The sequence below is a fragment of the Eptatretus burgeri genome, chromosome 14, assembly GCF_056783735.1.
Source record: "Eptatretus burgeri isolate ZD-2024b chromosome 14, Ebu_testis_v1, whole genome shotgun sequence".
In the NCBI taxonomy this organism is placed as follows: Eukaryota; Metazoa; Chordata; class Myxini; order Myxiniformes; family Myxinidae; genus Eptatretus; species Eptatretus burgeri.
In genome coordinates, this window is record NC_140974.1 from 70,554,695 (window position 1) to 70,568,942 (window position 14,248).

The following is a 14,248-nucleotide window of genomic DNA, read 5'->3' on the forward strand; positions in this document are numbered from 1 at the left end:
TGTTGGCCGCAGTGGAGAGATATATATTCAGTCAAAAACAGCAGCAACTTGCACGCACGCACGCACGCACGCACACACACACTATTATTATCACATGGATCATCATTTTAAACTTATCCTGAACATTCAAAGGCCCCAGATGTGTCCTTCCCATTGGTGTTAAGAAGCAACCAATCCAGATGAACAGTCCATTCACTGGTAGCCATCCGTCCGGTGCTTTGTGTTGCACATGCCTGTCCACTCGGGTTTGCACCGACCCACCTTGTCAGGAGATTGCACTACAAGCAGGTTCCCGTTCGGTGAGCTGAGAAAGTTCTCCAAGTCTTTCGTTGTGCAAAGGCACAGACAGCCCTTTCTCTCAGGTACTTTTGCACGTATTTCCAGCTTGTTTCACAAGCTTGGTGAGATATTGTAAGTAACTATCCATGTCTACCACAGCTAATATACTTTGTAATGCCCTGAACGCCGACGTCTCTTGCTGTTTCTGCACATGCGCGCCAATCATTCTGGAGGGGAATACGTCATTTCGAAAGTCGCATTATTGTCTGCGGCAACATGTCAGCAGTCACATTATCTCACGGTTTGGTGACATTTTCATGGCCACCAGATCTCCTGATCGAACCATCGCGGATTACAAAATAGGCTTCACATATTACAGGAACTCGAGGATAACATTGCTACACAACGAGCCAGTATAACCCAAGCAATGTACAAAAAGGACGATAAATTTTGAAAAACATTTAAGTTCCTGCATTACTTCTGAGGGTGACCTTTGGAAGGACATTTTCTTCAGAACGTGAAGCGAAAAATCGAAGATGTGACGCAATACATGCTGTGGCATTGATTGTAAGCCCTTAAAAAGTATTTGTGCACCAAACACTACTGTACTTGCTTTTGGAAAAGAAATACAACAAATAACAACAAATTTACATATCTTCATTCACATCAACGTTTCTATATCAACGTTAACAAGAAGAATACATACCGGAGACAAATCTTGCAAAGTGCATCCAGGAGCAGGAGTTTCTGCTTTGACCAATGGTTGAATTGCCTTTGTCTTTTTGTTGTACCTTCTGTGAGGATGGTCATCAGGACACCCGGGACAGCACCGTGGCATTCTAAGGGTGTCTATGCCTGCTATTGCAAAAGGAAAGATTCAGGGTTTCAGATCTCAAGTTTCTGAAAGTTTACTTTTGCACTCCCCAGAGTGCAATAGTAAAATGAGCGTTAGTTAAACGCTCAGTTTACTGTTGCACTCTGGGGAGTTTTGTGAACACTCTATTGTTGGTAAGACCCTTTAAAGGTTGCCATTTCCAAAGAAAGAAAACATACTGAGCCCAAGGTAAGTTACACAATATTTTTGGTATTTTACATACATTACAGTGAAAAAGTAAAAGAGAAGTGAGTGAGAGGAGTAGGGAAGGACACAATGTAAAGTTTGTGGAACTGCCTTCTGCAGATGAAGCCCAACTCATTCCTACAGAACTTCAAGCAATCAGTGCACTACCATCTCATGTCATCCCCAGTTCCGTTCTCGACTGATGTTTCTGAGCGGCCTCCCGGAGGGGGGGTGGGGGAGTCTTGAAGTGGGCGGACAGGTGACGGGGGGGGGGGGAGGGTGAGTCAAGCAGATGGATTTGGCATGTGCTGTTTTGGTTGTTGTCATGGAGGTGAGCGCATTGGCCAGAGGCTGGAGGACAGGCATGGATGGAGTGTATCCCACAATGGAACCTCTCAAAAGAATGACACAGAGAGATAGATCACTCAAGTATTGAGTTTGCTTAGCATAATGGTGATCAACCTGCTACAGATAGTGGTACCAATGAGGTATAAGCCTGAACAAGAAGAGGACAAGACAAAGCAGATGTCATTGGATAAATGCATGGCCAGGGACAAATGCACGAGGGGTTATAAGCAGTGTAATTGGTGTTATATTTGGCAGTGTAAGGGTTGGTGGCTACCAGGTGTGGAGGAGAGATCTTTCCTGCAGTAAATTGGAGGTGGCTCGTCTAAGGGCTTTGGTGAATGAGTTAAATAAATTGAACAAAAATTTGCAGGATTTGGCAAAGGGTGGGAGATTCGTTGAAGGTCAGTCGTGTTTGGAGGGTTGGTCTCCGACAGTTGCGGGCGTTCATTGGGGTGTGGCACGTGCAGGTGTTGTGGGAAGACAGAGGTGTTGTGGGAATACACATGCAGGTGTTGTGGGCAATGGTGTGAGTGCGGCATGTGCTTTTGACTTTTTCAATAAAATTTCGGAAAGTTGAAACCAACTGTACGTCATCCGAATCAGAGCCTGAGCTATCGGACATGAAAAGATCATCGGCATTTGATGTTGAAATAAATTTGTCAAAACCGAGATACAAACACATTGTGCTGTCGCTTAAGCATATCAGTTACAAGCGGACGATTAACCATGTTGAATCTACATGATAAAAAGAGCCGAGTGCTTTTGTCTGTCTGTTCACACCTTATTTAAAAGTGCTCCCAATGTCGTAGAATCATAAAAATGGCACCGTTGAAAAGCTAATACAGTAGAACTTATTTTATCAGGAAATCCAATAACAGAAACACACATTATCCGGAAACAAATCATGGCCTCTCACTCGTGATCGATTATCCAGAAAATTATCTATCATTCAGAATCGCCGTCATCCTTTCGGTAGCTGCATGCTTCATTCTTCATCATAAAGCGCCGTGGTTGTTAGTAGAATTAGTGATGCAAGCAAATAGGTTTTCCGAAGCAAACGAGCCGGGTTTTGTAGTCAACCCGGTGGAAAGTTTGAGGTTGACTGACTCTGAAAATCACTTGTTAAACGAGCTTCTCTCCCAAAAGCCAAACATGTTTATGGAAAACCTTAAGTTTATTGATTTAAAATTGCCCTTAAAAATGTTAACATGAGCATCTTTGGCAAATCTTCAGAAAACCTACAATGAAACAAATCAAATGATGGCTTGAAACTGAAAAAAGTTTGATTTATGGTGTCTTCATATCACATTAGGATCTTCATTTTGGAAGCAGATACATACAGTACAGTGCCGATAGAAAGTCAACACCCCTTTTCAAATTTTTCACCCTTTGTTGCCTTACAGCCTGGAATTAAATTGCATTAAATCAGATTTTTTTTCCACCTTTATTTATACATCGTAACCCACAACTTCCAAATGAAAAACAAATTCTACAAATTTCATAAAATTAATTAAAAATACAAAACTAGAATATTGGATAAGTGTCCACCCCCCTGAGTTAATACTTGGTGGAAGCACCTTTGACAGCAATTGCAGGTGTGAGTCTGTTGGGATAGGTCTCTACCAACTTTGCACACCTTGATTCGACAATACTTTCCCATTCTTCTGTACAAAACTATTCAAGCTCAGTCAAGTTGTGTGGGGAGTGTTTATAGACAGCAATGTTCAAGTTATGCCACATCTTATAAAAGTGGATTTAGGTCAGGGCTCTGACTGGACCACTCAAGGACATTTATCTTTTTGTTCTTTAACCACTCTAGTGTAGCTTTTGCTGTGTGCTTTGGGTCATTGTCATGCTGAAAGATAAAGTTCTGTCCCAATTTCAGCTTTCTTACAGAAGGCAGCAGGTTTTCTTCGAAGATTTTTCTGTATTTTGCTCCATCCATTTTCCCTTCCATCCTGACAAGTGCCCCAGTCCCTGCTGATGAGAAACATCCCCATAACAAGATGCTGCCTCCACCATGCTTTAGTCGGGATGGTATTCTTTAGATGATGTGCTGTGTTGGGTTTGCGCCAAGCGTAACGTTTTGCATTGAGGCCAAAAAGTCCCATCTTGGTTTCATCAGACCACAAAAACTTTTGCCACATGGCTTCAGAATCTCTGGAGTGATCTTTTGCATACCGCAAATGGGACTGAAGGTGGGCTTTTTAGCAGCGTCTCGCGTAGCGAACGCTGCTCATAGAGAGCTCGGCGTTGTTCTTCTTCTTCTTCTTGTGAAGACAAAACCTTAATCTCTAGGACTCGGCTCTTGTATATACAAGATCCGGGTCTCCTTAAATACTGAGCACATGTACACATCCTCACATAGACGGTGCCTTTTGAGAGCGTCTATCATGAACTTTTAAATATATTTGGACATTCGCATTAAAGTTTCGAAAAGTTCACGTTACTATTTAAAGATTATTCCATTTATCGTATTGTAATTTCGTAAATACATTATTTATTTTGTAAATACACGATGTATCGTAAATACGTAAATACATTATGACGCGTTTCGCTATTGGCTTAACATGGCATGTGACGAAATATCGGAAGTTGTTTTTTTAAGTTTAAAAAAAAAATTATTCATGATTATTTTTTTTTTAGCCGACAAAACCTTTAGGAATATGCCACACGCTGCTCGTGGACACATTTGTCGTTGTTTGAGTAATGGCTTCCTTCTTGCCACCCTATCATACAGGCCAGACTTGTTGAGTGCTTGGGATATTGTTGTCACCTGCAAACAGTGACCATTCTTTGAAATGAAGGCATGTATCTCTTTCAAAGTTGCCATTGGCCTCCTGGTGGCCTCTCTGATCAGTCTCCTCCTTGGTTGTTCATCCAGTTTGGAGGGACGGCCTGATCTAGGCAGGGTCTTGGTGGTACCATACGCCTTCCACTTCTTAATGATTGTCTTGACTGTGCTCCAAGGGATATTAAAGGCCTTTGAAATGTTTTATACCCATCCCTGATCTGTGCCTTTCCACAACTTTATCCCGGAGGTCTTTTGAAAGCTCATTGGTTCTCATGGTTGAGTCTTTGCTGCGAAATGCACTACCCAGAAGAGGAAACCTACAGATACTTCTGATTTTATTCTGAAATAATCATAATCACTAACACAGGTGGAGGCCAATTAAGTTGGTGTGTGATTTTGAAGGTGGTTGGTTACACCTGAGCTAATTTACAATTGCTATTATAATGGGGGTGAACACTTATCTAACCAAGATATTCTAGTTTTGTATTTTTAATTGATTTTCTGAAATTTGTAGAATTTGTTTTTCACTTGGAAGTTGTGGGTTATGATGTGTAAATAAAGGTAGAAAGTCTGATTTAATGCAATTTAATTCCAGGCTACAAGGCAAGAAAAGATGAAAATTTTGAAAGGGGGTGTACACATTCTATGGGCACTGTCGATGATTTCTTGAGAAGTACAGTACAAGCTTTATTTAATTTTTTATTCCTCTCCAAAAATTAAAATACATAAATTCCATCCATCCATTAGGACCATACTCTGTGCAGAGCATTGGTGCCGCCGAAGCAGTCTCCTTGGCTATTGGGAACAATCCTGGACGGGTCGCCACTCCGACACAGTATACCAGCATGCTGGCACTCATTTTGCCGACCTCGGAAGGATGACAGGCAGAGTCAACCCCACCTGGTGTTAATTCAACAGCTGAGCGGGATTTGAACTCAGGACCCTAGGATCCCAAACCCACTATCCTAACCATTAAGCCAACACCAGGCATATACATAAATTACAATGCTTTATTCTACAGTCCAGTCTATTTATTTGATTTCTTTGTTTTTTATATGCAGTGCATTTATATAAAGAGCCAAATTTAGGAAAGGCATTTAAATTTAAGGGTGAGACACTTGCAGAATCGCTAATCTGCAATGATCACCCGCTCAAAGTTAATTGACAATCGCTGAAGAGCGATTATCTAATGTAGATCAAAACCTAGTCACAGGCGTTTAAATAACATCGAAACTTCAACAGTTGGGACGGTATGTTTAAGAGTAAGAGTGCATTTAAGGCCTTGAAGCAGGCATTGCATGGCTTATAATTGGCAGTTTTCATGGGGCGGTTTATATGGATGCATGAGGAGTGCTTGAATGAGCTCAAGAGGAGGCAGCAGAAGATAGGAAAATGGCAGTTCGTTGACGTGCAGTGAGAATCTTCGAGGAAAGATGCAATTATCTGGAGAAGTATAACAAGATCAAATTTGTCTGGCTTCTCCTGTCTTGGATTGTTCCTTTGTGAACCTTCATTACTTTGATTAAACCCATTTGTTGCTCCAGTAAAAAATTGTCCCGTTTTCTATCCTAACATGTTGCTGTCATTACACACAAACTAAAAATTGACGTATGTCAGGCCAATGCAGAGCCTTTTAGGTGAATTGGTTAGGTAACCACTTATATGGCGTGCTGAACAAATAAATGTTGAAAAGGCAATGAATCATAACTTAGGTGTGCACAACTAATTGGCTATTTATCTCACATTGTAAATTGCTATCGAGATTTGTAAATTGTGATTAGCTATGTGAGTACAATGATGTTTTTGTCAGCCTTTAAGGGTTAGGCAAGTAATAGGCATTCAGCAAGTGTCCTGCTTTTGTAAATTTGGCCCAAAGTGTCTAATAGCTGTGTTTATTAATGATGATGGAGGCAATGAATTAGGCTTCGGAACACAACATCCATTTTTATCCACTTGTAGTATAATGAGCAGGAGAGAGATTAAGATATCGATTTGCCATTACAGAGTGGCAAGTCACTAATGCTGTTATGATGTTAGTGTTGCTCACTACATGCTGGGCTCTGTGGTAACTGCTTATAATTTCGACTTTTCCAGACAAGACATTTTATAGATAAATGGAATTGCCATGAAATTGTCAGCATGGAGTTTATGGTTACTCGAAGTTTGTGAATGCACTTTGTCCCACCTTGTGGGCCCAGGACAAGGGGGGGGGGGGGATGGCTTCTTGGTTTAATGTGCCTTACAGGGATGTCGGGACTCCTCCAGATTGAAAAGACTTCCGTTCCACTGCCTTTTTCTCACTATTAAATTCTAGTTCAATTCTACATGGTAGTGTTGTCTTCGGTATTTATCTCTGCCACGAATGGTGTGGTCGGCAAGATTTGGCACAAGGAATAAGAAGGCAGGGGTAGTTCACAATCAGCATGTCTAGCAGTGAAGAACGCTGTGTGATGAGCGATTCCGATGAGGTCGAGCACCTTCGGGAGGACGTCGATCGCCTATTGGAAAAGGTCAAGAGACTGAGACGACAGCCAAAGTCCACTACAATGGGACAAAGTCGAGCCACTGGAGGTGTGGCCTTTACTACGGGCAAAGTATCTATGACACAAGACCACGTGGTGTACGTCTCCAATGATCGGAAGGTCAGAAAACTGAGTGGGCAATCTGAGACGGCTCAAGACTCCTCGGTGATCGACTGGATTAAGGACATTATACCCATATTTCATGCACATCCTACATCGGAACAACAAGATGCTGATGATGTGTTTGACAACAATCCACTGAACCATTTCAACACAGCAAGACTTAGGTTGGGTAGGGTATGGGATCATGCGCCACTGCATCCACTTTCCGTTGGTACTCCAGGGGCCATCCCCCAGGCAGATGCCTGACCCATCTCCATCTCCTTGAGATGCCCATCAAGATGATCAAGATGCCCATCCAAGACTTGTTGCTGTTTAAAAGCAGCATTGGAAAGTTCAGCTTGCTTCCTTCGATTTTGACATCACGTATCAGAATGGCAAAAGCAATGCAAATGCTGATGGCCTGTCAAGGAAGCTGTCAGTCGCTCCAGTTCCCGAGAACGAAGAAGAGATCATACTGTGATCTGTGCTGACAAACTCCACAGTTGTGTCAAGTGACCTGTGGAATTCCTCACTGCCAGAGGCACGTTATTCGATGGTTTATGTCAATGGAGTCCAGACCGTAGAACAAGACAACTTGTCATCAACATCAACATTCCCATTTTCGCACTCAAGAGGAAATCATCAATATGCAAAACAGGACCCCACCTTGAAAGGATTGTTGCAGTTCTGGTCTCGACAAAAAAGCCAAGGAAGGTGGCGTGCTGTAAGTTGTCAAAATAAACTTTTTTTTGAGACAGTGAAAACAGATAAAGGACAGAAATTGGGTAATATACCATGTTGCGAATGACCACACTGAGGGTGAAGTCAAACAACTGATACTTTCCCAGACATGCATAACAGAGTGCAAGAATCTCCCCATGATGGAACAGTAAATCAAGGAGTCAAAATAACTGCCATTCTTGTTAGATCTGGTTGTTATTGGCAAAATATGTCAGAAAATATATAGAAATTGTGCCAGCAGTGCGAGAGATGTGTCTTGGCAAAGGGTTCAGATCTCGGACTGAAGGCAGCCATGGGAAGTTTCCTTGCCAAGCGTCTACTATAAGTTTTGGAAATTGATTTTACAGTGTTAGCACCGGAAGATGGTAAAGAGAACATTATTGTCATGACCGACATCTATACGAAGGATACCTGGGATGTTGCAACAAAGGATCAAACCACCAGAACAACATCAAAGGTGCTTGTCAGAGACTGGTTCCTCGGGTTATGGAGTTCCACAGTCCATCCATTTGGAAAAAGAGAGGAATTTTGAATCAAATGCGATTCAGGAATGGTGAAAAATCTATTCCATAAAGAAGTCCACGATGACCCATTAGATGATTAGAGGCAACAAGGGAATAGCAAGAGTGAACGATTTAATCTCTCATTACATGATCTCATGCAAATGTTGCTTCCCAACAAGAAGAAACATTGGCGAGAGCATTCACAGAGGTCCTGTATTCATACAACGCAAGTCCCTCCCCACCCCCCAGTTGTACAGGATATACATAATTCAACTTGATGTCCGGGAGGGATCCTGATCAGATGCCTGTGGATGCAATGTTTCACTAGAATAGTGACAAAGAAAAACTAATGGTTACTGGACTGTCACTCTGCTTTAGTCCATGCCTATGACCAGGCAGGGAGGCAGCTTGAGCACAAAACAGGGAAATGGAAGAAGAATTTGTGATTCCCACTCCTCCTACCTCGTCTCGGTTCCCCCCTCATCCTGCCCCCATTTCGAAATTCCCCCTAATCCTGCCCCCATCTCGGCTTCCCCCAAGTCGGACCCCCATCTCGGCTTCCCCCAAGTCCTGCCCCCATCTTGGCTTCCCCCTCATCCTGCCCCCATCTCGGCTTCCCCCGAGTCCTGCCCCGATCTCAGCTTCCCCCGAGTCCTGCCCCCATCTCGGCTTCCCCCGAGTCCTGCCCCCATCTCGGCTTCCCCCGAGTCCTGCCCCCATCTCGGCTTCCCCCGAGTCCTGCCCCCATCTCGGCTTCCCCGAGTCCTGCCCCCATCTCGGCTACTCCCTCCACCTGCCCCCTCCTCGGCTTCCCCTAGTCCTGCCCCCATCTCGGCTTCCCCTAGTTATGCCCATCTCGGCTTCCCCTAGTCCTGCCCCCATCTCGGCTTCCCCTAGTTCTAACCCCTCTCGGCTTCCCCCCGAGTTCTGCCCCCTCTTGGCTACTCTCTCGACATTCCCCCTCTCAGCTTCCCCCTTGTTCTCCCCCCTCTCGACCAGCCCCTTTTCAGCTTCCCCTTTGACATGCCCCCTCCTCGGCTCCCCCCTTTACCTGCTCCCTCTCGGCTTCCTCCTCGTCCTGCCCCCATCTCCACTTCCCCCTAGTCCTGCCCCCATCTCGGGTTCCCTGACAGCCCAGTTATCATCGGTTTAACTGAATTCTTCCTCCCACAGGACATCCCTGACTCCTGAGTTTCTATCCCTGGATATTGCCTCCTCCAATTTGATCAGCCTGAACGCCTCCCTGTTGGCAGAGTTGCTATTTACATGAATAACTCAATTTCTCACTGTCCTTGTACTGATCTTACACCTCCCCACCCCCAGGAGTACCTTTGTTTGTGACTTCCCCTCCTCTCCCATCTCTTCTTTGTCCATGTGTTTTATCGTCCTCCAAACAGTGACGACTTCATCTACATCTCTCTCAGATAACATGGATCAACTTTTAACCATTCATCCCAACTCTCTCTTCCTCATATGTGGCAATTTAAATTGTCACCATGCAAATTGGCTGGGTGTTGGTACCTCTTTCACCAGCCAAGATACTGCAGCAAAGGACTTCTGTGGTTCATCTGGTCATGTGCTTATGATAGTCAGCATCTCTCTGGCTATTTTTAGAGTGCTGCCTCAATGCCGCCGAATCTGGCAGTTCACTCGAGCTGACTTTAATGAACTGTAAATACTATCTCACTTCAGGACTCCCTTATCTGGCACCCCTGATATATCAACTCAGCCTGGGAATTCCTCCAAAGACACGTGCTCTCTCTTTTGCACAAATTCATCCCATTTCATCTTCAGTTATCATACCCTTCCTCCCACACATGGAACACTAAATCCTGCTGTGACGCAGTTGCCTTGAAGAAACTTGCCATCTCTTTCAAGAAGGCAAATCAGACCAAAGGCACTTTCAGATCACTCCACAATGCTGGTAACAAGTGTGTGTCCACTTCCGAGAGTCAGGAAACAACATCTCTCAAGAAAGCCAGAAAACAATCTTGGCAAACCTCAAGACTGAACTTTCAAACTTGACTCCTTCCTCCAAAACCTGGTGTCACCTTGTCAATCTTCTTCACTACAGGCCGATTAGCTCATTATATCTGTCATCGCAATTGACATAAAATACTTCCCTTTCTCCAATGGCCTGATCTCAGACCTTCAATGGCCTGATTTATTTGGGATTCCCTGTACCACTTCTTGTCAAGTGAGTGAACAGGCCCAAAGATAAGAACTGTTGAGAAATCTGTAACATTCGAGTTGTTCAAGGGTGGTAAAGGATCCATCCATCCATTTGGACCATCGTCTGTGCAGAGCGTTTGTGCTGCCAATGCAGTCTCCTTGGCAATTTGGCACAATCCTGGATGGGTCGCCACTCCGACACAGGATACCAGCTTGCTGGCACCCATTTTGCCGACCTCGGAAGGATGACAGGCAGAGTCAACCCCACCTGGTATTAATTCAACAGCCGAGGGGGATTTGAACTCAGGATCCTGAGATCTCAAGCCCACCACCCTAACCATTAAGCCAACAGGTAAAGGATAAACGGGTTCATTCTGATTCATTTATATTTGTTAATTACATACTGGTTGTTATTGCTTCATGTTATCCTTCTCCCATACCATTTATGTTCCTGGTCTCAGGGTTGGATTCTAATTGTTATGGTGATCTCATTTAGTCTCATTTGGTGATTTCAGTATCGTTCGAAGATCTGGCTCAATCCGGCTCAGCACTCGCGATATGCGGTTGCTCGGCCAGATTAGGAAGGTTGCGAGCACCGATCGGCACATCACTCAGTTAGATACACTGTCCCAAGAAGTTTTGTTACGTGACAAACAGGTCCGGGAACTTGCTCGGGCCTGTGGACTTAGCTTGCAGTTGCGATTGTTTTGACACAACCCATGGAACTCAAACTGGATTTCCGTACCGGTCCCGTGGCTGTAACAGTATGTTCAATGACATTGTTGAGATATGAAGATCGGGAGGGTAAGGTAAGGTGGGGAAAGGGTATTAGATTTGGGGAAGGTAAACTACAGTATGAGGGTGTGAGAAGAGAGTTGCGTGCTTTGGATTAGGAAAAGCTAACGTGTAGGCAGTCTGCATCAGAGAAATGGACAAGCTTCAAGGAACAATTGTGTATGGTGTAGAATAGGTATAAAGGGTGTAAAGATAGAGCTACTAAAGGTGCAGTGAAGTGTGAAGGTAGAGGCAGAAAGAGACCAGGATGGATGAGCAAAAACAAAAGGTAATCAGCGTTGTTATTAGGGATAAGCAGAAGGCATTCATCAAGTACAAAATAACAGGACTTGAGTTCAACTCACATCAGGAGAGGAGTAAACAAAGGCTAGTTGATAAAATAACTTCGCAAGCCAAAATAAATGAAAATAAGGCAAAAAATATTTAAAATAACAGCAAGGCATTATTTAAATATGTAAGGGGTAAATATCAGGTTAAGTGTGGGCCCCTTGGGGAATAGCACAGGAAGATTGATGGATGAGGAAGGTGAGATGGCAGTTATATCTATATAATAATACACGTGCCTGTGCCTGTGTCTGTGTCTGTGCCTGTGCCTGTGCCTGTGCCTGTGCCTGTGCCTGTGCCTGTGCCTGTGCCTGTGCCTGTGCCTGTGCCTGTGCCTGTGCCTGTGCGATTCCGTTTCACACATTGGTTGGACAGTTCACCTGACTCCACCCACAATTTACATGTGGAAAAAAAAATCATATGGTCACCATGTTTAATGCTTCCTGCTCTGCGAGGTCAAAGATATCTTCGGAGCTTCCATATTCATGATCGCCATGCTCTCCAGCTACGAGCTTTCCCCTCATTGTAAAATGACCAAAGTGACAGTTAAAAGGATTTTTAGCTGATCGGCATCACGGGCCCTGTGAAAATCTGCCTCACCGATCGAGGCAGCAGTCTGTTAACTTTGTGGCATTCCCTCAAGCAGGGCTTAAACCCATGTCATTAGAAAAGGTCTTTGTCTAAAGTCATTAATTACTTTTAACGATGTGTATATATGCATCAAGAAGAAGATAATTGGTTTTCGGTGATTTATTGTCACACATCTTTTCCACATATCTTGCAGGATTGCAAGCTGGACAGGCGACTGTGATGGGATATGACCTGCTCATGTCACAAATATTTTCCTTGTATCCCGCGGGATTGTGAGTTGGGCAGGTGACAGTGATGGGTGGGGAGGGCATTGCTGCCTTAGGGTTGGAAGGGGAGGGTCACATTTTACATAACGTGGAATTTCCACAGATCCCTGTCAGTCAGGGAAACTACCAATAGCTGAGAGTATTTCTCTGAGAGGTGAGCAAGGACTTTTAGAAGAGATGCAAGTAAGAATGGAGGAAGTAAATAAACAACTAGTAAAACTAAGGCATGATAAAGCTTTGGGGAGATAAAATATGCATCCAAGAGCATTGAGGGGGTGGAGTGGCAGTGAGTGGGAGGATCTCTATCTGGGAAGATGCAAGTAGTGGGGTTACCCCAGGGATCAGTTCTCAGACAGTAATATTTACAATTTACATAAATTATTTGGACAGTGGGGCTATGACTAGACTTTCCAAATTTGCAGATGACACTAAGTTTGGAGGTAAGGAAGATAGGATAGAGATAGAGATAGAGATAGAGATAGAGATAGAGATAGAGATAGAGATAGAGATAGACAGATTCAAGAAGTTCTAGCAACTTTCATAGATTGGGCAAAAGATTGATTAGAAGATGCAGTTCAACACTATGCTGAGGTTGGGTAAGAATCATGAAAATAGGGATTACATGACACAAGGGGAAATCTTAGAATGTGTGACAGGAGAAGGATCTAAGGGTGGTAATATATTTTGGGGGTAAGCAGACAGGACAGCATCCATTGGGGGATAAATTATTTATCCAAAGAGGTGGTGTTCGCTCTGTACATAAATTTAGTGATGGCTTCATCGAGAATATTGTGTTTAGTTTTGGTCACCACATCTGAGGAAGGATAAAGTTGCAATAGCATGAAAGGGTTCAGTGTAAGGCAACTCGATTGATCCTGAGCCAAGGTATATGAAGCTATGAGAAGCGGCTGAACTGAAAGAGAAAATACTTTTTGCAGCAGAAATGAAACCAGTGCGAGGGGATCTTATGGAGATGTTTAAGATAATGAAGGGTATTAAACAAAGTAAGCGCAGAATAATTTTTCATCAAAATGGACACTAACAAGACAAGGGGGCACAGCTCACAAGACAAGAGTAAAGAACAAGGGTCATAGTGTTCCTCTCTTCTTTTTTTTAACCACCTGTGAGTAACTTCCACATCCTCTTCAATATCATTCTTCCCTCCAAGTCTTCAAAACAGCTGTTCACCAATATCTCAGATCGTCCCCAACCCAAAACCATGATCTTTTCTACCCTCATTAATCCCCTGCCACATCCCCAAGACCCTCCTTCCAAATTTCAGTTTTTCCTTCCTGAGAGTTTCTTTCTATATCCATGTTGTCCACCCTGTGCATCCTCCTATACCCCTCATTACACCCCACACCCACTGTCTGTACAAGTCTCCCTCTACTTTGTTCTTCAACCCTGCTGTTGGTCTCGGTCTCGGTCTGTCTCTGTCTCTTTATCTCTCTCTCCTTTGTTAGGTTGCATCCTGATCTGGTCTGTATTCTAACTCTTCCATGGGCCTTGAACCTGTTTACAAAACAAAAGAAAAAAGAGGAGAGTGAGGAAGGTAGTAAGGCAGGGGTCTTTCAGTCAGAGTAGTGAATGCTTGTAACGGTCTCCCTGCAAGGGTAGTGACAGTAAAGCCAATAGATTGGCTTTAATTGAGTTGGACAAGTATCTGGAAGTAGTGGGAATGACAGAGAACCAAGATGTTGGTATGATTGCACAGGCATGATGGGCTGAATGACCTCCTGCAATTACGTTCC

General features: G+C 43.7%; 1 protein-coding gene across 13 annotated transcripts in view; it reads right to left on the reverse strand.

Moving 5' to 3' along the window:
• LOC147013562 (transcription factor E2F3-like) overlaps positions 1-14,248 on the reverse strand; it is a 93,771-nt gene that overhangs the window by 77,187 nt on the left and 2,336 nt on the right. For 10 of the 13 annotated variants that reach the window (XM_085855468.1, XM_085855467.1, XM_085855466.1 and 7 more), the window contains exon 2: positions 986-1,137. In XM_085855468.1, coding sequence (XP_085711594.1) covers positions 986-1,117 — 132 coding nt within the window. In that variant the 5' untranslated portion in view covers positions 1,118-1,137. Of the gene's footprint in view, positions 1-985; positions 1,138-14,248 lie in introns of those variants that run through there. The other 3 variants (XM_085855463.1, XM_085855458.1, XM_085855460.1) reach the window with 2 other exon arrangements.